This window comes from Rhinoderma darwinii, chromosome 11 (genome assembly GCF_050947455.1).
Source record: "Rhinoderma darwinii isolate aRhiDar2 chromosome 11, aRhiDar2.hap1, whole genome shotgun sequence".
Lineage (NCBI taxonomy): Eukaryota > Metazoa > Chordata > Amphibia > Anura > Rhinodermatidae > Rhinoderma > Rhinoderma darwinii.
The window spans coordinates 82146498-82169354 of NC_134697.1; the positions used below are offsets into that span (position 1 = coordinate 82146498).

Here is a 22857-nt window from a genome sequence, read left to right on the forward strand (position 1 = left end):
CTGGTGTAATAACCACAGTATCACTGCGCCTGATTGTCCAGCAAACTCGCCTGACCCAAACCCCATAGAGAATCTATATGGTATTGTCAAGAGAAAGATGAGAGACACCAGACCCAACAATGCAGACGAGCTGAAGGCCGCTATCAAAGCAACCTGGGCTTCCATAACACCTCAGCAGTGCCACAGGCTGATCACCTCCATGCCACATTGATAACACCTCAGCAGTGCCACAGGCTGATCGCCTCCGTGCCACGCCACATTGATAACACCTCAGCAGTGCCACAGGCTGATCGCCTCCATGCCTCACTGCATTGATAACACCTCAGCAGTGCCACAGGATGATCGCCCCCATACCACTCTGCATTGATAACACCTCAGTAGTGCCACAGGCTGATCGCCTTCATACCACGCCACATTGATAACACCTCAGCAGTGCCACAGGATGATCGCCTCCATTTATGCAGTAATTCATGCAGAGTCGGAGCCCCAACCAATTATTGAGGGCAGATACTGGACATACTTTTCGGTATTAAAAATCATTTTTTAATTTGGGCTTATATAATATTCTAATTTTCTGAGACACTAAATTTTAGCAGGACATTTCCCAGCACTTCATGGTTCCCTCTGCTGACAAGTTTTATTGAGATGCAGATTTCTTTTCCCAGCAGGTCTTGGCACCTGCCCACACTGCCAAAAGTACCAATACCTGGTGTAATAACCACAGTATCACTGCGCCTGATTGTCCAGCAAACTCGCCTGACCCAAACCCCATAGAGAATCTATATGGTATTGTCAAGAGAAAGATGAGAGACACCAGACCCAACAATGCAGACGAGCTGAAGGCCGCTATCAAAGCAACCTGGGCTTCCATAACACCTCAGCAGTGCCACAGGCTGAGCACCTCCATGCCACGCCGCATTGATAACACCTCAGCAGTGCCACTGGCTGATCACCTCCATGCCACGCCGCATTGATAACACCTCAGCAGTGCCACAGGCTGATCACCTCCATGCCACGCTGCATTGATAACACCTCAGCAGTTCCACAGGCTGATCGCCTCCGTGCCACGCCACATTAATAACACCTCAGCAGTGCCACAGGCTGATCGCCTCCATGCCACGCCGCATTGATAACACCTCAGCAGTGCCACAGGCTGATCGCCTCCATACCACGCCGCATTGATAACACCTCAGCAGTGCCACAGGCTGATTGCCTCCATGCCACGCCGCATTGATAACACCTCAGCAGTGCCACAGGCTGATCGCCTCCATGCCACGCCACATTGATAACACCTCAGCAGTTCCACAGGCTGATCGCCTCCATGCCACGCCACATTGATAACACCTCAGCAGTGCCACAGGCTGATCGCCTCCGTGCCACGCCACATTGATAACACCTCAGCAGTGCCACAGGCTGATCGCCTCCATGCCTCGCTGCATTGATAACACCTCAGCAGTGCCACAGGATGATCGCCCCCATACCACTCTGCATTGATAACACCTCAGTAGTGCCACAGGCTGATCGCCTCCATACCACGCCACATTGATAACACCTCAGCAGTGCCACAGGATGATCGCCTCCATGCCACGCCGCATTTATGCAGTAATTCATGCAGAGTCGGAGCCCCAACCAATTATTGAGGGCAGATACTGGACATACTTTTCGGTATTAAAAATCATTTTTTAATTTGGGCTTATATAATATTCTAATTTTCTGAGACACTAAATTTTGGGTTTTCATTAACTGTTACCATAATCATCAACATTAAAAGAAAAAAAGTGCTGGAAACAGATCCCTCTGTGTGTAATGAATCTATAGAATATATGAGTTACATTTTTGGAATTGAATTACTAAAATAAATTAACTTTTTGATGATATTCTAATTCATTGAGAAGGACCAGTATGTAGTGAGATTTTCCCCATCGAGTGACAGCTGTAGTTTACAGGAGTGTCCTGACTTGCATGCAACTCAATGTATTTCTCTCGACAGTAGCTGTAGCTCGATAGTAAAAATGTAAAAATCTTACTACAAAAATTTTAGGTGTAGCCCTTAAGCATTGGTGCAAACATTATGTTAACCCCTACAGCAGAGGTGCTTCATTCAGTTAAATGCATAACTCTGGTCTAAATTTTATATTTTAAAAAATTGGCACCACAGTGGCCAAATAACAAGCTTTACCTCTCTTTTCTTGTGCCAACAAACATTATCTAGAGGATTTATGTTTACAATGGTCAATGGCTACAAGGAAAAATGACCACTGCTGCACATTTTTGTTAGGAAACGCCTATTCCTTTAATGATCTCCATGACTACTGCTCTGGCTTCTGGGCAGTTCTGGCTTTTCCTTGATCCTATCTCTTTTCTCTATCTTTCTGCCTATCAGATTTGGTTTAGTATTTATACCTGTCCTTCTCACTCAGACTTTGCTTGTGATTTTCCTTACCTTCAGGTGTCTGGATCAAGCTTCTGACTAAACCCCATACCTCTGACTTTTGGACTTCTTGGAATACTGACCTTGGCTTGTCTCTTGTTAACCCCTTATTTGCTGATTTGGATTATCTGCTTAACCTCTGTCTGTCTGGTTATCCTTTTTGGGTTTGCCTGCATTGCACCTCTTATCCAACATTGAACTCTGCTAAAACATCCTGGATTCTATGCAGCAAAAACCATCCCACCTTGCGGTGGGCTCTGGCGAATACCGTAGCGTAACCTTAAACTCTTTTGATCAAAGTTGTGGCGGATTTGAGGTTGCAGATTTATATGCACTCTCTCTCCCAGCAGTCTCCAGCAGTCTTTAGGGAATCGCTCTCCTAGCAATTCCATAACAATATCTAAGGCAGCAGCAATGGTTGTTAACCCCCCAGTCAGTGCTCTGCAGCTATTAGCTATAGCTACAATGTCACTATTGCCTACCCACTCTGCTCATGGCACTTACTGCTCTCCTGCACTAACTTCCTCCTGGTGCCAGCACCGGATCATTGTAGTGGTGAAACCCACAGGGCATATATTTGGTACTTTACTAAAAAAAAAAAAAACTGAACTAGAGTATGTTTATTAACCCCAGTTGTGTCCATTTTTATAATGTTACGTTTGGACCCGAGAGTTATTTGTCGTCTTTTACTACAATGCTTGTAATGGAAAATAGAGTTCACATTTGCACGAGGCGCAACCGTTTTTAAATAGATGATAAAAAGATATAGTATGAACTTTTTAGATTAAAATAAAATCAGCACAATTTAGAAAAACTCTGGAAAGACGACATTGTCTCTCCTACTAATATGAGTGTTGCCAGCAGATGCGTAACTTAAAGTTCCTGAACCCAATCCAAAATTTGTAACATAGCCCCCACCTATAAGGTGCCATTTGTAATACTAGTTTTTTCTTATGTACCAGGGGACCATTGGGCCCCCTCAGACACCAAGGATGGAGTGTGACTGCTACTTCTTCACCTCCTATAGCTACAGTCCTTGTTACAAGCTCTTCTGCTGTATGGTAGGGGACCATGCCCAATTTTCACAACAGCACGTAGATTTAGTGTTTGGCACTTTCACGGGTTGTTAAGAGGCCGCCAACTCATTTGGACTTTTTTTTTTTTTTAGCAAGCCCTATGCTTTCAAAGTGTATTTATTAGAGAGCCTGGAATACTGAATAGTTAAAGGGGTTAAATTATTATATTTAATATTTATAATATTATAACACCATTAAATATCATATTCATTGTATAGATCATAAAAAATTAATCATGTTTGCCATTTATATGCCATTTATATGCCATTTGACATTTACTTACATAGTATGGCGCCACCTGGTGTTAAAAGTGTACAGCAATATTCACATACACCTAATGAGTTTAGTACTCTGTGGACACGCATACTCAGTCACTCTACCCACAGCCAAATTTCTGCATAGTGATGCTCTGTTCACATCAGAGCAGCCAATAGAATACAGTAGCTTTCTTACCTGCTTGTCAGGGCAGGACCAGAGCCTTGCATGGCAGTATATCTAAAGAGACCTCTTCTGAAGAAGTAAGAAGGTACTATATTGTCAGTTACCAGAGGGGTAAGGAGACCCCCCTCCAACAGCGCAGATTAGCATCAGCTTTAAGGGGGACACATGGAAGCAAAAAAAATACTTATTTTTTTTATGCTAGAAACATTGAAAATACGTTTAAACAGCTTTAAACAGTATTTCTGGACTTTTGGTATGAAAATGGCTTTCACTGTAACTTCTTTTAAGCATTAATCTACTATTTGATAAAGGTGGGATTGTACCGATTTATGGTGGAAAAAAGTATTAAAAGTCTTGGAAAACGTAAATATTGCCGAGCACAAGCCTTATTCACACAAACGGGATAATTGACCATGTGACAGCCGTTTTTTTTTAATGGCCGTCACACGGCTGCATTAAAATCAATGTACGTCTATGGGACTATTCACACAGGCATTTTTTTTTGACGGACTGTGTGAACGGCCCGTGAAAAAATAGGTCATGTCCTACTTTTACCCGTTTTCATGGATCCCTCAATAGACTATGAGGGATCTGTGAAATCGGTGCCCCCACACGGATGCAAATCAGCCGTGAAAAACGGCTGTTTTTCCACTACCAATTTAACACCCGTCTGTGTGAATAAGCCCATAGGCAACTGTACTAGACAAACTTTGTCACCTGTTAGGCTAGGTTCACAACATGTTTGTGGTGAACGTTTGGTGTATACAACATCAAATTCTCCGGGTTTCTACACCTAATGTGCCCATACACTACCATTAGCGAAGCATAAATACGACTATACACGACAATACTATATGACTGTATAACGCCTCTTGGGTTCAGGAAGGACATTTTTCCCTTTATGAACAGAGTGGCTCATGTCTTATGTTTTTGTTGTTGAGGGAAACAAAGTTCTAAAATTGACCCTTCCCTTCATCCGCATCCTCTCCCTTCCTCTGGTTAAACTTGACGGACATGTGTCACTTTTCGACCATACTAGCTATGTATTGGTATACACTCAATAGAAGTCAATGGAAGACATATACAACTGTATACACATAGAGTTTTATACATCTGGGGCATATGTTTAGTGGAATGCTTCAAATGGTCCCACTAAATATGATGCCCAAATGTAGTGTAAACCTAGTCTAAAGTTGGCGACATTTACTGGTGCCATGATCTGTCAACGCAGTGGCTGTCCCTCCGTCAGTGCACTTTTGTTTATGTACTCATTTTGCCACATTTAGCACCAAGTTATTTTGAAAGAATTTGCATTATAATGTAGATTTACTAATCTTTAACTTAGTTTTATTCAAGGAATGATCTGCTCAAATAACTCAGGTGCATTGTGATACGTTACTGTCTGTATCGATTGGCAAAACAGGATCTGTCGAGAAGAAGAAGAAGATTTTGAAAACATTTTTTGGTATTATTCTAAATGTTTGACAGTATTCTTTTATTGCTTCTCTTTATGTTTTACTAGATGTTAACAAAATGAGGTGTCTCCTGCTTTATGTTGGTGCCCTAAAAATATGGAAATAAAAGCACATTTTCAAATTTCGGTTCCTCATATTTAATAGGTTGAAGAAAGATTTTAGGAAAATATTTTTATGAATATTTATCACAGACCCTAACAAAGGTGGATTTATATAATTATATTTTTAGTTGAAAAATATCTTTATATCATAGCAAAATATTTGGAGGATTCTATGGGCAAATCAATTATTATTAAGTATTAATATTTTTACTGGATTCTAGCCTAGAAAGTCTATGTCGTAGAATAGATCATAACAGAATCAATGCTGACGCATATTGGACGACATAACTCTGTACACTTTATAGTATTGTTTCTCATCATAGTTTTGTCGAATTTCGGGATTCCATGGATTCTTAGACCGTATTCCCACGGGTCGGATACGCTGCGTAAAAAATCACGCAGCGTATTCGACCTGGAAACTGCAGCACCTTCAGTTGCAAAAATCGCACCACATTGTGGTGCAGTTTTTCGGACGGAATTTCCGCTGCGTAAAAAAGCGCTCATGCTTACCCCCTTCCTCCTTTGATGTCTGCTCCGGCCTCCTACGATGACGTTGCAAGCCATGTGACGCTGCAGCCTGAGATTGGCTGCAGCGGTCACATGGGATGAAACGTCATCCCAGGAGGTCGGACTGCAGGAAGCTGTTGGGCGTTCTCGGTAAGTATAATTTTTTGTATTCAGGAGTTGCGATTTTTGTGGCGTAATTGCTGCGATTACGCCGCAAAAGTCGCAACACTGGCTTTCTGTTGCGGGTTTTGCATCCCTATTGAATTTAGTGTCTTAATGTTTTATACTCTGGTGTAAAAGGAAAGAAACTGTCCATCAGATAATACGATAAGCATTCATTAAAGTTGAAGCAATGATTTCTAACTTTAGATATAGTCATTTTCAAAAGAGATTGAGTGTTTGCCACTGTTTTTGTACTGCATGATACTAACCCATGACCCAGCAAACAACTGCACTTGCCCCTTAACAGCAGATGGGACCCCTACTTCTCAGTACATGATGGCATATCCTAGCAGTATGTCATAACTTTCTGTGATGGTAATAAGCCTTTAAAGGATATGTACACCTTCGAAAGTAATTGTTTTTTTTGTTGTATTTTTAAAATAAAATTGTGTATCCGTGTGTTTGGTGCAACTTTCTAATTGCATTTTATTAAAAATTATTTTTACTTTTTAAGATACAGCTTCTTTGAAATCTGTATCTCTCGGGTCGGCGGGACTGACAGGTTCAGTGTCATGCATGATCGGGCTATTATCGATCACATCTAAGTTCATAACTTAGATGTGATCGATAACACCCGCTGTCACTGAACCCGTCAGTGCCGCTAACCTGACGGATTCAGCTCTTAGCGCAGTATACAGCTGCTCTGTATACGGAATACAAAGCAGCTGTATCTCAAAAATGTTTTTTTTTTATAAAGAGTACTTTGAAAGTTGCATCAATCGAACTGACATTTATATATATATATATATATATATATATATATATATATATATATATACAGTATATACATATATATATACATATATATGTAAATATATATATACACATATATATATACACATACATGTATGTATATATATATGTATTTATATACATGTATATATATATATATATATATATATATATATATATATATATATATATATATATATACTATTTCAAAGGTGTACATAGCCTTTAAGCAAGACATTGCAGTCACTTCTGGGCGAGCAAATCTGCTATTTCAGTAATATTTCTTAAATCCTGAAAAAACCCTTTCATGTTACACAGATGGAATCTCATTCAACTGTCTTAAATGTTTCCTTTATCTGTGTGGGTGAGAAGATGTTTTATTAACCTGAGTCAGAATCATATGATGTGTGAAAACGTAGATGTACCGTATATTGTACACAGGCTTTAAAACATATATTTTTAAGGTTGTCACCCGAGTAGTTTGTTACAAGGGTTGTCAGGAATCTTAGTTTGTACAAATCACCTTGTTAATAGTACAGACATCATGGATCATATGAATAAATGAAAAATTTACATTATATAGTGTCCGTCAGTTTATACTAATCGCCGTCTGTGCATTTCAAATCCATTACATCTAAATTTGTCCCAAAAACAAATCTTAGGTAAAATGAAAATGTTCTCTTTAAATATTAAATGCAGGAATAGGATCCATCAGTGGCTATTGGGATTAGGCTTAATTAGAAAAACTGAGAATGAGCTTCCCCTTCCAGTAGTTATTTTTATGTGTAACTATGGGCACCCTGGGTTTTGTGCAATTAAAAAAAAAAGTACAATGTTTTGTCCGAAGCATGGGTAAAATATTGTCGAATAATAATAAACTCTGTTTTAATGCGGCGCCACGTAACATTGCTCATACTTCTAGGGATATACTCAATGAGTTAGCAATTGTTTTCTGTTTGTACAACTCCCTTGACAAAAAGTTACAAAAACACCACTGCAACGTAGATCCCAATATTGCAATGAAAGGGTTTATCTCCCTACCGGCCTTCTCCGTTGATCTCTGAATACGCACAATCTCCTCCCTGCCGTAGTTTGATTAAACTCATATTTCCTGGGAAAGGAGCGTAAATAAGTGAACTGCTCAGCAAATTAAGAATACTTAACGTCCGTGCATTTGAGCAGCCGTTATGCTGATTAAATTTTCTGTCCTTCAGGACTTTCAGGAAATTACTTTTGATCGTCAATAACACAATTAAGTAAAATACACACACATTAGCATGAATAATTGATAAGAAATTATGTATTACCACGAAATACTGATTTAATAATTCATAGCTTCCATGTAGTGGCTGTGCGGAGCAGGAGGGCCAGAGGGCGGAGTGGGGGTGGGGGCTTTCAATGTGGGAACGAGAGAGGCTCTCCCAGGATGCACATGTATTGTCATTGTGTAAATAAAGATATGAAGTGGCATTCCTGGCTTGTGTTTTGATCATTCAATCATTTATGCCGGGGATAAGGAAATGTATATATTGTGCCGCATATATTTTAACCCGTATATCTGATTTATTTTGATAACCTTTAAAATTTTGACGTATCTAACTTCATATAGAATTTGTAAATAAGGTGTAATTTATGCTATGGTTTAAACGCTCAGATTTGTAATATTACATATATAGTGTTATACCTTGCATTATATTACATTATTGCACATTTAGTTGAGTGCAGGTAGTATTTGATCTTTTTTTTTTTTCCAGAAAAGGATAGCAAAATGTAGTCGTGAGACTAGATAAGTTTAGATTTGTTTTATTGCAGCATAAAGGAGTAGTCTCATTAACAATCCCCTTCCATATGCCCTATTAGGTCAGGTGGACGTCATAGAAGGGGTTCTCCACTTGGAACCCCTTCTATGAGTCATAACAAAGAGCCACCCTGCGGACATGGTCGGAAATCCATTTGAATAGCTTCTATGTAATGCTATATTGCAGCTGTCACTGAAGGGGAAATGTTTGACCAGACGTGGTCCGTCCCCCCCCCCCCCCAGCGTTGACATCTAACAGGGATAGAAACGCCGGAGATGGGGTTAACAGCCTGCTTAGTTTTATAAGTGAATAGTCTTCATAAGGGAATTCCATTCCCAGGGGCTCGACATCTGCTTTACGCCAGTTGCACACGACCAGGGCCGGCCTTAGGGGTGTGCGACCTGTACCATAGCACAGGGCGCATCACTCCATCAGGTGGAAGGGGGCGCTGCACTGGCGCCCTTCCCCTGCATGAGTTTCAGAAGCGCCCGGGCCTGGCAACTCAGCAGCTGCCTTTCCGCCCTGGCGCTTCTCTCAGTGGCATCGCTGCTGCTGTAGCAGCCATAGCGACTGCTAGCGACGGCACCGGGCATGAGAGCGCCTGTTCCGCCCATCAGGACAGGCCCCCCATGGCAAGGCGGCGCTGCTAGCAACCGCCGTGGCAGCTACAGCGGTAGCGACGCCACATTCAATAGTATTTGCATCCTTAGGACGCAGATACTATTGAACACTATCTACTAGCGCCACTGTAGCTCCCTGAAGCATCAGAATCCCCCTGTGGCCGGGGATTCCACTCATGGACGGAGCATTTGATGTCTCTGTCCATTCCACTAATCCTGGAGTGGAATCCACGGCGCTGTTACCGGGCATTCCACTCCAGGAGAAGTCTCTGACGTGAGTGGAATCCCCGGTCACAGCGTCGGCAACGCTGTTGACGGGGATTCTGCTTCAGGAGTTGCCCCTGATGTCACTGTCCATATATGGACAGAGACATCAAGCGCTCCATCCAGTAGTGGAATCCCCGGCCACAGGAGGATTCTGCTCCTTCAGGGAGCTACAGTGGCGCTATCTACAGGAAGTGGGGTGCTATCTAGAAGGGGGCTGTGTGGCACTACCAACAAGGGGTTGTGTGGCACTACCTACAAGGGGGCTGTGTGGCACTACCTACAAGGGGGCTGTGTGGCACTACCTACAAGGGGGCTGTGTGGCACTACCTACAAGGGGGCTGTGTGGCACTACCTACAAGGGGCTTTGCGGCAATAACTACAGGGGGCTGTGTGGCACTATCTACAGGGGGCATCTGTGAGTGGCGGGCTGATGGTCATTTTAGTGAGAGTGGTGGGCTGATGGTCATTTTACTGTGAGTAGGGGGCTGATGGTCTTCAAGTAGTTTCCACCTCTGACCTCCAATTGAAATTAATAGGAGGCAGAAAATACCTGCGGCGCTCGTTTCGTGCTTTTTTGCCGGCGTCTTTTGCATTAGATTCAACGGCTTAAAAAAATGCAAAAAAAAACAAAACATCAAATAACGCTGTCAATTCAATATATGCCTCAAAATTCCTAAATGAATTTTGAGGCAGCTTTTTCTGCCTTACAGAAAATGTTGTGTGAACATACCCTAAGAGTGTAGTGCTTGTTTTTAGCCATTCTCTGTCTTTCTTAAAACTATTTTTGGTAAGGGTGCCCCGAGGAAATTTTTTTTTCCAGGGTTGCCTCGAGTCCGAAAAAGGTTGGGAAACTCTGTACTAGGCTACAGGATCACACCGGCCTATGCAAGAATCCCGTCATCGGTGTTGTGGAGCAGCTCAGTTCATCGTGGGAACAGGGACTAGGTGAGTACAATTTTTTTTGTTTGGGGGGCACTGTCTACAAAGGGGTGGTGGGGGGGCTGTATGGCACTGTCTACATGTGGGAGGTGGGGGGCTGTATGGCACTGTCTACAAGGAGGAGGTGGGGGATTATGGCACTGTCTAAAGGGAGGCAGTATGGCACAATCTACAGGGGGGCACAATCTACAAGGGGGGCTGTGTGTGGCAGCCAGTTGAGGGGGGCATCAAACTGTGTGGAGGCCACTAAGAGGACATTATACTGTATAGGGGCACTACAGGGGGTAATATACTGCGTGTGGCCCTTAGGGGGGCATAATACTGTGTGGGTATAATTAGAGGACATAATACTGTGTCCTTGAAGGGGTTATAATATATTATATTATTAAATATTATAATTATACTGTGTGGGGGCACTATATAGGGCATTATACTGTGGAGGGACATTATACTTTTTTATGGGGCATTTTTGTTATGATGCGGGTGGGGAGCCGAAAGATAATTTCGCACGGGGGGCACCATCTATACTAAGGCCGGCCCTGCACACGACCGAGTGCCACTCGGGCCATTTTTCACGGCACCTGAGTGGCCCCCGATAGTTTTCCCGGACCCATTCACTTTAGCGGGTGTATCGGGTCCGTGAAAACAGACCCGACTTTCCGATTTGTGGAACGTTAGGATATATCTTATATTTTATTGGGTCGCGGACTGCACCCGGCCGGTACACACGGTCGTGTGCATTAGGCATTAATCTTTCATATTTACAGATATATAGTTGAACTTCTCTGAGAGGTGGAAAAATGCTTTCTATAATCCATAATGGTGATGGCTCAATATTCAACTTCGTTTTATTACAAGAGTCACACAATAGTTTAGAATATAGCTGATGTGTGGTACAACGCCCATTTTGAGTGTGTTGTGTACCGTGTACGTGTCTTTGTCTTGTGTCAATTAATTATTTACTTATGTTCATACGTTCCCTCCTAACATTAGGCTGCTGTGAAGAACAGTATCACATTATTTTGCAAGCTTTAGAGATATCACATCGGTCACATTACCAATTTCCAGATTTGCATTTACCTCTTCATAGAAAACCGAACATGTTCATAAGACATGGCTTGTTTGTCATGAGTCCATGCTGATTATTAGTTATTTGATTATTTGCCGAGGTATAATTTTGTAGTTCTTCCCTTAAAATATTATAATAAGTTATACTAGCCGATTGTAGTTACCCAGTTCTACTTTTTTACCCTTCTTAAATAAAGATACAATATCAGCCATCCTTCAATCCTGTGGCACTGAACATGTTATATGAGGGTTTAGGAAAATGAGATATACCAAGTCTATAAATTACTAAACTCAGTACCCTAAGTACACAAGGATGAATGAAAATCGCTGTTGAAATTGTGCCGATATGGTCTGTGAAAACGAGCAACGATCAACGAGACAGTTAGTTGATCGGCGCTCCCTTGCCCCTTTCAGACAGAGCAATGATCGTTTATGTATGGGGATGAGCCCTCGTTACTCCGATCGCTCGTCCCCATACATTCTCATCGTGTCGGCAGCGAATCTCCCTATTTACACCCCAAGATGTGCTAAAGACAACGATGATTTTGACTTCAGCATAAAAGAGCAGTTCAGCCGATGAACAAGCGTTTGCTCGTTCATTGGTCGATCGTTGCCCTGATTACACAGGGCAATGATCGGGAAAAAGCGTTCATATGAATACTCGTTTGCCTGATCAATGGCCCATGTAATATTGCCATTACTTGTACTGGCAATGCCAACTCATGAGTAAACACAGATACAAGTACACGTTGAACATTTCAGCCTTTTCTTTGTCTTCTACAATTATATTTCCATGGTCATCTTTCAGGGGGTCAGTATTATCAAAATTTTCTATCCTTTTCTTTGCATTTATATACTTTTGCATTGGAGGATTTATTTTTATGTTGTCAATTATTTCTTATTTCAGTGACTTGGGCCTCATGCACATGACAGAGCCCTGTCCTCTTATGTCCTCCGTGTGCTGCCATACAGGAGCCGTTTGTATGGGAATGTTCTCCATGACATTAACGCTTCTATGGAAGAAAATCTCTTTATATACAATATCGCATGGAGCACACCATGATTTTTTTGGGGGGACGGGTAGGGGGATTTATAAAATAAATGAACCCCCAATACATATATAATATAAACATTCATCCCACTACAAACTACACATATATCCGGTTCATTCCAAAAAGTACGTACAGGAAATTTAATTTTATGTCTATTTTTATGCAATAAACATTCATTCAATTTCAAACTACACATTTGTCCTGTAAATAACAAGTCATTCACAGACAATAAATGAATTCTGCATCTAATTATATGAAATATATATTCCACTTCAGACATATATATTGCTTATTCTTTGTGTGTCTAGTAGTTATAGGGCGTTCACCATATCTCTGTTTACGTTTATGTTCTCTCTTGTTTTTCCATGGACTATACTGTATGAATATATAATTTACACCTGAATTACCTGGAAGAAATATCCTATGTGGTAGAGGAATCATAGGGCCACATAGCAAAACTCAGAATTGGCCCTTCTCCCCCTCTGAATCTTCTGACTAATGAACTACTTTTTTTTATATTAAAGTTGTCCACCGTAATATAATATCATAAAATATCTTTAAATGGGTCGGAGCTCAGTTTTACTTAGAGCTCAAAATTCCCTGCTTGCCTTCAATCAAGGAATTAAATGCTAAAAACTTGTGACCTGCAGGCACCACTAGGGGGAGCTCACTGCATATGTTTTATAAAGGTACTATAGAACTCGATGAGAGCTGTAAAATTATCTATGCAGTGAGCTGCCTATAGTGTTAGCTGTAGTAAAATGTTGTGACTGTATGTCAGGAAGCAGTTTATTGCCAAAAACCCCCTCACAACGAGCCTCTTTCTTTTTCAATGTAACTTTATACTTTTTCCAATAAGTACAGTACTATGTTTTCTCTCTAGTAGCAGATCAGTCATCTTTAAGAATTTACTTGAAGAATAAAAGAATTAGAGTTTAAAGGGGAAAAAATAGCCATGAGTCTTACCTTAAAGCGAGGGAAGGGGGAGGGGCAGAAGTTACAATTCTGCAAAATGGTTAAACACACATACACATATAAAGTTAATACATTTAGAAAAATAATAAAAAAAGTAAAAAAAGAATAGTAATATAATGCTGTTATTACAAATTGCTGTAATATTTCAATTAGAACGTTTCTGATTTAGTGTAAAAGTTCCAGCTTTATTAGCTTGTCTACAGTTTATAAATTTTTCTTAGGTAAAATAAACTGTAAACAGATTGTAATGTCTCACCGATTTTTCTTGCAGATATCAAGATATTAGAGCGTCTCTAGTGCAATGCACCCTGGGAAACAAAATGTAAAATAGCTGTCATCTAGAAGAAAGAAAACTGTCTCTCCAGTGCCACCTATAGGTGACTACTCTGAAAGACCATGTCCAAAGGTGTTTTGATTGGTGTAATGGTTAGACAGGCCACATCAAGGACCAATCACAACCATTCCGGAGTATAAACCAAAAAGATTTGTCATCCTTAAAAAAGAGAATTTTTCTGGATGTGTAAACTCCACACTCTTAAACTGGCCATTTTAAATTAAATATCAGAAAGCATTCTATAGATCTCCAAAATATTTCACATTCTCAATTCTGTAAATTTTCAAACAACTGTTTCTCCTATGAGCAATATTACACAAAAATTCAAGTAGCAAAAGATGAATCTCAGAATATCACTGTCATTACCGATGTTCTAACCTCACTTACAATCAGTATCTTTTTGTGAGGCGGCACACACAACATCTCACAGAACCCTACTCTGTACAGACAAGGAGTAGCAGTCCTGACACAGTGCTGTCTACAGATGGGTCTATCTGATTTGTCCTGTTTCAGGTCTCTTTATAGGATTCAACATTATCTTACTGGGTAATCACTTATAGGTGGCGCTAGAGAGATAGTTTTCTTGACATATTTTTCTCAAGGAGCTGAATCCCTACAATTCGGATCAGTACTTTACATAATATGTTACCATAGATTTAAAGTAAAAACTCCAGGACAATTTTCATTATTAGGAGGTTAATGCCTTCACTCTGATCCCACAAGTTTCCGACACTTCCGACACATGTAAACTACATGTTCTTAACACCAGAAAGATAACACAAAACTGCTGTATGTTAAGGGCTGTTCGCATCTGCGTTGAAGGCTCTGCTAGGGGCCACCATCACAGATCCGGCAGAAACTAGAGGAAACATATTGTTTCTGGTAAAACAACGGACACCCCAATGGAAAGCTGACGGAACCCATTAAAGTTAATGGGTTACGTCGGCCGCCGGTAGTGTCCGTGTTGCAACGCATCCGGCATTCCCTTGTATTGCTCCTCTAACAGAGCAGAACAACGGAATGACCCGACGCAGATGTGAACAGGACCGCGACGTATGAATAGATCCTTGCTCTTATAATTATTTTTGTCATCATGTTTATAGGTAATAGTTTTAATCATTCAGCAACATGTGGTGTCTGTTCAAAGACCTCTAGGATTCTCTCCTTTGATACAGTATATTAGACCATTGTTTTAATACAAGTGTTTTGATGATGCCCTACAGTATATTTCGTAAGCGGACTATACATTGGGCGATTATCGGGCAGACGAGTGTTCATAGAACGCTCGTTGCCGATAATTGCCCTGTGTAAACAGGGCAGTGATCAGCAGATGAACGAGAAAACGCTCAATCATCTGCTCATCGTATCGTTTTGAAATAGTTATATATTATCGTTGCCGGAAGCACATCTTGGTGTGTAAACAGGGAGACATGCCGCCGACGTGATAATAATGTATGGGGATGAGTGATCGGTGAAACGACCACTCGTCCCCATCCATAGCTCCTTCTTACAGGAGCAAACGAGCGCCTATCATGTCTCGTTGATCGGTGCTTGCTGCACTGGACAAAATCGACCGGTGTAATAGGGGCTTTACTTAAATGGTCTTATAGACTTTATAAGAAACAGAATTACATCTTGTCGGTGTCAAGCCGCATCGGGCAGCATGTTTGAGCAAAATATCATCTTGTAAATTCTTTGTTGAAATCAAAACGCTTCGAAAAATACACAGAGTTGCAGACAAGACGTTGAGGACTGTGAAATACTGGGAATGATGGAATTAAAACTGCACTTCTACCTCGGGACAGCAGCTCACATAAACTTTATTGTGCTGAGTTCATCTGCAACACATCATACCCTCTGCAACAAAACTGTAGTGACAGTGATTCAAGAAGCACAATCCATCAAAAATCAATGCATTTTATATACTTGCTGTATGGTTGTAGACATACAATACGAATAAACTTTTATCTCGCGTAATACAATTGAACATAAGTGTTCCGGTTGCAGCATACTTTCGTCTTTCATGGTTGCATCGGTGCTGGAGTGATTAAAACAAATACACGTTTCAAGAAATGTATGTGAAATTTATAGTACGGTGGGCACCTAGCGCCAAGTCACCAGAGGTTTCCTTCTCTTATAAAAACACGGAACATGTATTGTTTGACAAACGTCTTGAAATAAACTTTACCATAAATTCTTGGTTCATTTTAGTGACCTGAGAGCTTGGCGTCAGTATTCTTGTAATACACGTGTTCCGTATGCTTTACTTTTATTTATTTGTTGCACTACTTCAAACCAAATGATGTTAAAAAAAGGAATTAAAGTGGTTGTACAACTTTAGTCTTTAATACATAAGGGTTTTTGTGCTTTTTTACTTCTTTATGGTTAATACAAATTTCATGAAACGGCTTCCATTGCAAAGTCATCAATATCCTTCATTGAGATAATATCTGAGCTCCTACTTGTAATTCTGTCCATGCTCAATGGAGTCCCTGTCATGCTCTGGTTACGGGAATCACAATGTATGAAATTGGGCATTTTTAAAGAATCTTCCTCTCTGTCATTCCATAAACTTTCCTCTTCGCAAGTGTTTACATTTTCATGATTCAGGAGCTGTGACGCTCCCTCAAATGATGCTATGGATGAAACAGGTACTGGAGTAAGCCCTGGATACATCGTGTACGGACTGTTGGACATTTCGAATGCTGGACTTTGCCTTTCTGATGGAGGTAAAGACATTTGCAGGTATTTTCCTGTTTCAGGATCATAGAAGGTTTTGATACGCAAGCAAACAGGGATGTCAACCATAAAGTACTGACCAGAGTCAGGGTCTTGAAGGAGTTTACGTTGGGTAAGTGGAAGGGATGGAGTTGAAGATTCGGAAATCATTTCTTCATGCTCTGGGGTCCTTGGCATGCATGGCATTAATTTGTGATGCGATTGGGGTGTACTTAATGCTGGGGTAACATTGCCAGGTGATGAAACATCTAGAATGATGTCAGGTTCCCGAAAGTCTCCATCTTGTATCCTTTGAGGGATCTCTGTCTTTCTACGTTTTTTGGTCAGACGCTTGGCACGACGTAATGCTTTTTCTGTTTTAGGGGGTACTGCTGGAGGTTTTGCATGCATCTTCTGTGATTCTAAAAATAATGCCTTTTCCTGTTTTGTTAAGTCGATGTTTTTGAGCTCAGAGTCTGTTGGAATTATTCTCTCAGGGAGTAAGAAATTAAACTTCCCATTTCTTGTATTTACACTTGTTGAGGGTGGACTTGGTATATCTTCTAAAGCAGAAAGTGCTGTGGTAAAACCAGAACTTTGCGTATTTACAGACATGGGACTGGCAACAATGGAACAGGTCAAACTCTCGGACATGGGACTTGTTATAGTGGAACACACAATATCTTCTATAAAACTAACACTATCCTCAAACTGCACAAGTTCATTATCAATAGGGGAATCATTTGTATTTTCAGCATCAATACCAGGAGAACATATGTGATCTCCATTTACTAGTTCCTTCATAGATTCACTTGCATTGTGCACAATCAAAGTCGTACAGTCTGGTGATGGTCCTGTTACTTCAGAGACGCACGTTTCAACCGGATGGAAGAAGGACTCTTCGAAGCATGGTGATTTTTTTCTCCTGCTACCATTGCTCGTATTGATAGCATTTGATTCTTCCGCTTTATGTTTCTCTCTGTCATTATTAATACTATAAATGTTCTTACATAGCCCCTGGTCACTTGCTTTTTCCTTCGGTGTTTTCATTTGATTATACACTATGTCTTCTTCTTTTGGAGTCTCTGATGTAGGGCTTACCGTTTGGCGCTTTTGATGTTTACCCACTATACCTGTACTTGTGCCATTGCTTTCTCTTGTCTCTCTCAGATCTTCTATCCGCCATGAAACGTTATTCTCTTCTAACTTCTTGAAGACCAAACAGTCTTCAGAACGACTCCTAAAAAGACGGGGTCTAACTGACTTTGTAACTGGAGAAGATTTAATTTTATTGTCTTTTAAGAGAAATAAATTTGGTTTAAAGGGTGTTATGGATGACAGCCTTCTGGGTTCCTCAGCACATGTACTTTCTGCTCTAGGCTTTTCCTTTAGCATTCTTCTTTGGCATTCTTCTTTTTCAATCCGACTCTCTAGAACTTCACACTTTCCATTGCTCTCTATTCCATCTACTCCATTGCCTCTATTAACAGCAAAATACTGTAAAACATCTTTAGTTTCATCATTTTCAACAACTTGCTTTTCACTTTCATTATGTTCAACGATCCATTGACTTTCAATCTCTTGGGAGGGAAAACATTGCTTTGATTGGCTTGAAACATCCTCCATACTGGTTTCCGAAACACAAAGGGATGGCTCGCATACAACATCTAAGCATTCATCATGATTTATCTCTACACTTACATCTTCTTTTATTGGCCCAGGATATACTTCTGTGTTTTTGAGCCAAGCTAAGTCATCTTGAGTATACCCTGTATGCTCCCCATCTACATATGTGTCTCCTTCGCTATGAAGATTCAGTGAAGGATAATCAATTTCTTTGCCGATAGGATTGTCATCAGCACTGAGACATGGAGAGGCCACATTCTCCTCGAGCATAGCATCTGACAGTACTCTTTCTGTCGGGGTTTCTCCATTCTGAAGTGCTGGCATCTGATCCATGGGACTCAATGATAAATAGTTTTCAGATTCATTTCCAGTTAAGTCACCTTTGATTTCAGATTCTATTGTTGGCCTTGAATTATCTGGAAAATTAGTTTGATTTGGATTTTCGGTTTCATCTACCAGTTTATTGATATCTTGTAAGGGAATATTATGAGCCACACTCTCCTGCATTTTAACATCTGCTATCAAATTATTTTCATAGCCAATTCTTGCGGTGATGGCCGGATTATATGTGCTTTTGACCCTTTTTCTCATATCCTTCAAGTTGAATAGTAAACTTGTTGCCCTAGATTTATAATCATCTCTTTTCTGATATAAACTGATCTCTCTTTGGCCTTGATCTTTAGTTGCAAGGGTATCAGTAATTGGAGGGGTTATTACAATGTCTTCTTCTAGAGCTTCTTGAATGTTTTTCCTCCTTATAACAGGAGTTAGAAGATTTGAGATGTTAAAAGTGGATGGTTTTTCTTCGGAATCGTCTTCTTTAACTATGGGTACATTTTCATACAAATGAGCTGCAGTAGCCTCCCTTTTAGCCACACTTCTACTTGGAATCTTCTCAGATACAATTTTATGACTACTTTTTGTTTTCCTCCATGGGGGTACATGGTCATTGCAGCTTGATAGAGTATTAGACATCAATGGTGAGTTTTCTAATGTAGTTGGAACATCTATAGACTCATCTCTAATGCTGTGTTTCATCTCTTTTAAGGGAACGGGCACCGTATCTTTGACGACTTCTTTTTCTATCTGCTGTATTAATGTTTTTATTCTTCCAGGGGGTGGCTTGTCTTTCTCTGGTTCCTTCACTTCTTCTTTCTCTATTGCTTCTGACATTTCTATCTGCTGTGTGGAAGCTGTCTTTGCTTGGTTTTCCTCATTTTGTTTTACAAAAGTTTGGGAGGCATTGGTTAGCTCTGCCTCATGATTTGGTGTCACGTCATGACTAAGTTGTTTTGGTGATTTGGATTTATTGACTTTATTCATTAAGTTGACTTGCTCCTTAGATGATGAAGGTCCTTCATCTGTCTTCATCACATCTGGATTTCTTGCATTTAGTGGAGTTCTTGCAGTTTTATGGCTCGATTCTCTATTTTGTTTCATATTTTTTCTGTTGGGAAGTGGAGGCACGGTTCTTAGCATCTGATTAACATCATAGCTGCTGGACACTGAAGAAGCAGGAGAAGTCCAACCTACTTCTACTCCTCCTTCTCTAGCCTTAATGCCAGATTTTGTTCTTTGAAGTAAAGGTGAGCAAGGGGTTGCTGATCTTGGAATAGGAGGTGTCCCTGGTATTGAACTGTCACTTTCATCACCTCCCACCAATCTCTTATTGATATCACTCCATGATTTAAAGGCACTATGCTCACTATGTAAAAAAGCTATCCCTCTCAGTGAGTCCCTTTGCTTAACCACTTTTTTGACCTGATCAGCTAATGGTGACCCTGGAGAAAGCGATGGAGATCCTGAGAGCCGAGAACACATTTCGGTATGAGACTCCAGAAATACCTCTCTAGCAGTACGCCTGTGCAAGTTGTCACTTTCATTTAGATGAGAATCATCTGGATTGATAGATTCTAGTAGTGATTCATTACTGATGGAAATTTTTTCGGCAGTCTCACAAATAGGACTTTCTTCCATGTCTCTTTGAGAACCTTTAGAGAATCGAAGTTTTGTGTGCGAAGAAGAGTCATCTGGTGTCTCGTTTTCAATATTATCAAATGTCTTTATCAGGGATGACACTTTTGAGCGTTGTTTATAACCTCTTGGCACAGGGACACATAGTGTCTTTACATCGTTCAAACCTACCTTTGCATAGTTGAGCAAAGGCTGGAATGTTGGAGCCCACTTCCCACGTTGGCGAGGAGTTGTGGGTATCTGTGCCAGGGGCTGAGTTTTTCTGACTGAAAGGTTGAAAATTCCTAGATGGTACTTTGTAGAAAGTGGCATTCCTCTTAGAGGGGAGGGCAAATGAGGAATATCATTAAATGGTTCTTCTTCTGCAACACATAAACTCCTAAATGCTCGGTCTGTGAAACTGCTCACCTCCCGGTCTGTGTCATCCATTAGAGTCACACTTGTTGCAAGGCCTTCAGCTTGTCTCTTATGCTTTTTGTAACGAAGCATGTCAGCAAATTATTTGATTTTAATCTGGAAAGTAGATGTATGAAATGCTCTCAGGCTCCTAATGTGTCCTTCCTGTGAGTAGAAAAAAAGACAATAAATTAAATTCAATTGGCCTTCCATTATTCATGCTTTTTTCTTTTTACAACAAATGGAAAATGTGCAAAGGATGTATATTCTATATAATTACAAAGTAAATGTACTATTATTAATGTTAATAAATACAACAACAGCAGCTAACCAGAAGCTTTACCCCCCTTCCAAGGGTGTAACTAGGAAAGACTGGGCCCCATAGCAAACTTTTGACTAGGCCCCCCTTCGGTGCCACACACTGCCCCCTTGTAGATAGTGCCCCCTTGTAGATAAGTGCCATACAGCCCCCTGTAGATTGTGCCATACAGCCCCCTCTGTAGATTCTGCCATACAGACCCTGTAGGTAGTGCCATAAAGCCCCCCCTGTAGCTAGTGCCATACAGCCCCCTCTGTAGATTCTGCCATACAGCCCCCTATAGATAGTGCCATATAGCCCCCTGTAGGCAGTGCCATAAAGCCCCCCTGTAGCTAGTGCCATACAGCCCCCCTCCCACAGAAAGTGCCATGCAGCCCAATCCATAGAAAGTGCCTTACAGACCCCTTTAGATAGTACCATACAGTCCCCCTGTAGATTATGCCATGCAGCCCCCTTGTAGACAGTGCTATACAGCCCCTCTGTCAAACACCCTTTGTAGATCGTGCCACACAGCCCTCCTTGTAGATAGTGCCCCCACCTCCCGCTTGTAGATAGTGCCCCCACCTCCTCATTGTAGATAGTGCCATACATCCCCACCTCTCCCTTGTAGAGAGTGCCCTGCACATCCACTTGTAGACAGTGCCCCCACTTAAATTTTTATTGGCTGCAAAAAACTTTAATCTGCAGGATGTTCTGGAACGTCCTTGCAGAGTTGAGTGCGGACCGCCCAGACGTTTATAGTCTATAGGGGGTCTGCAGCTGGTTAAAGTAACACAAAAATAATGGAGGATTTCTGGAGCGTTTCCACCATTTCAATACATTAACGTGTGTGCTTTGGCAAGACATATCCAAGCATTTCATATAACAACTATACTTTACTAATATTTTATGCTAGTTAACAGGACCAATAGCTATAGGAGATGCAGAGGTTAAAGTCACACTCGAGCCCTGGAGCCTAAAATGGCCAAAAAAAAGCCCACTGCCCCATATGAGTGGACCAGTACTATAAATTACATGCGATAGTTTGGGGACACTATTACAGGTTTTGCATTGGCGCCCAGGAACAAGTTACGCTTCTGTGGGATAATGTATTCTAAATAGTATCCGTGCCCTCCCTATATCACATATGTAATAATACTAGCACCAAAACAAAGCAGTGGTCCCAATAATGAAGTGTTTCAACAAGTCTGGATCTAACCAAACACTCCTAAATCCAAATGAACGCCTATAGAGACATAGGTGCTAGAATTAAAAATGCAATAAAAAAGTATAACGTTTATTGATATACATTAAAAACATACATATTGTAAGAAGAGAAAGGTACAGACCACATAAAATGGAAATGGGTGTCATGGACAAAATATCTGGTCACATAAGTAAGGAAGATGAGCAATCCACCAGACTTGTAACTTAAGTTATAATAGTAGGGAAGGGACAGGATGGTCAAGCTGCTAGTGCAAATAAGAGAGTAAAAAATTAAACATTATGAATCAATACATAAAAACCTGCAGGCCTATCCAAGAAATGCAATAGTTAGTAAGGCAAGTGTCTAAAGGATACAAAAGTATATGAAGCAAGTGCCTGAGGCCAGTATACAGAAACAGCCAACATACGTTTCGCTTAGAAAAGATTTGTCTGGGGTGGCAAGTGGGGGCTGGTTGAATCAATTACACAACATTTACCGCTTAAAAATTCTCAATGCCATTTGCCATCTAGCCCCAAGTTTGATACCCTTTATTGGCACTGCAATTGCCCATTCCCTTAATTACCTTGATCTCCCTTCTT

The 22857-nt window shown here is 40.8% G+C and overlaps 1 protein-coding gene across 1 annotated transcript; it reads right to left on the reverse strand.

Annotated features, from left to right (window-relative positions):
* Positions 1–16436: 16436 nt before the first annotated feature.
* Positions 16437–20861, reverse strand: C11H10orf71 (chromosome 11 C10orf71 homolog). Its single transcript, XM_075842840.1, has one exon. The coding sequence runs from the start codon at positions 20844–20846 to the stop codon at positions 16437–16439; it is 4410 nt and encodes a 1469-aa protein (XP_075698955.1). The 5' UTR covers positions 20847–20861.
* Positions 20862–22857: the final 1996 nt, after the last annotated feature.

What these genes read in the sequence shown, in the direction of transcription:
- C11H10orf71 (XM_075842840.1), bottom strand. Translation starts at nt 20,846, where the DNA reads ATGCTTCGTTACAAAAAGCATAAGAGACAAGCTGAAGGCCTTGCAACA.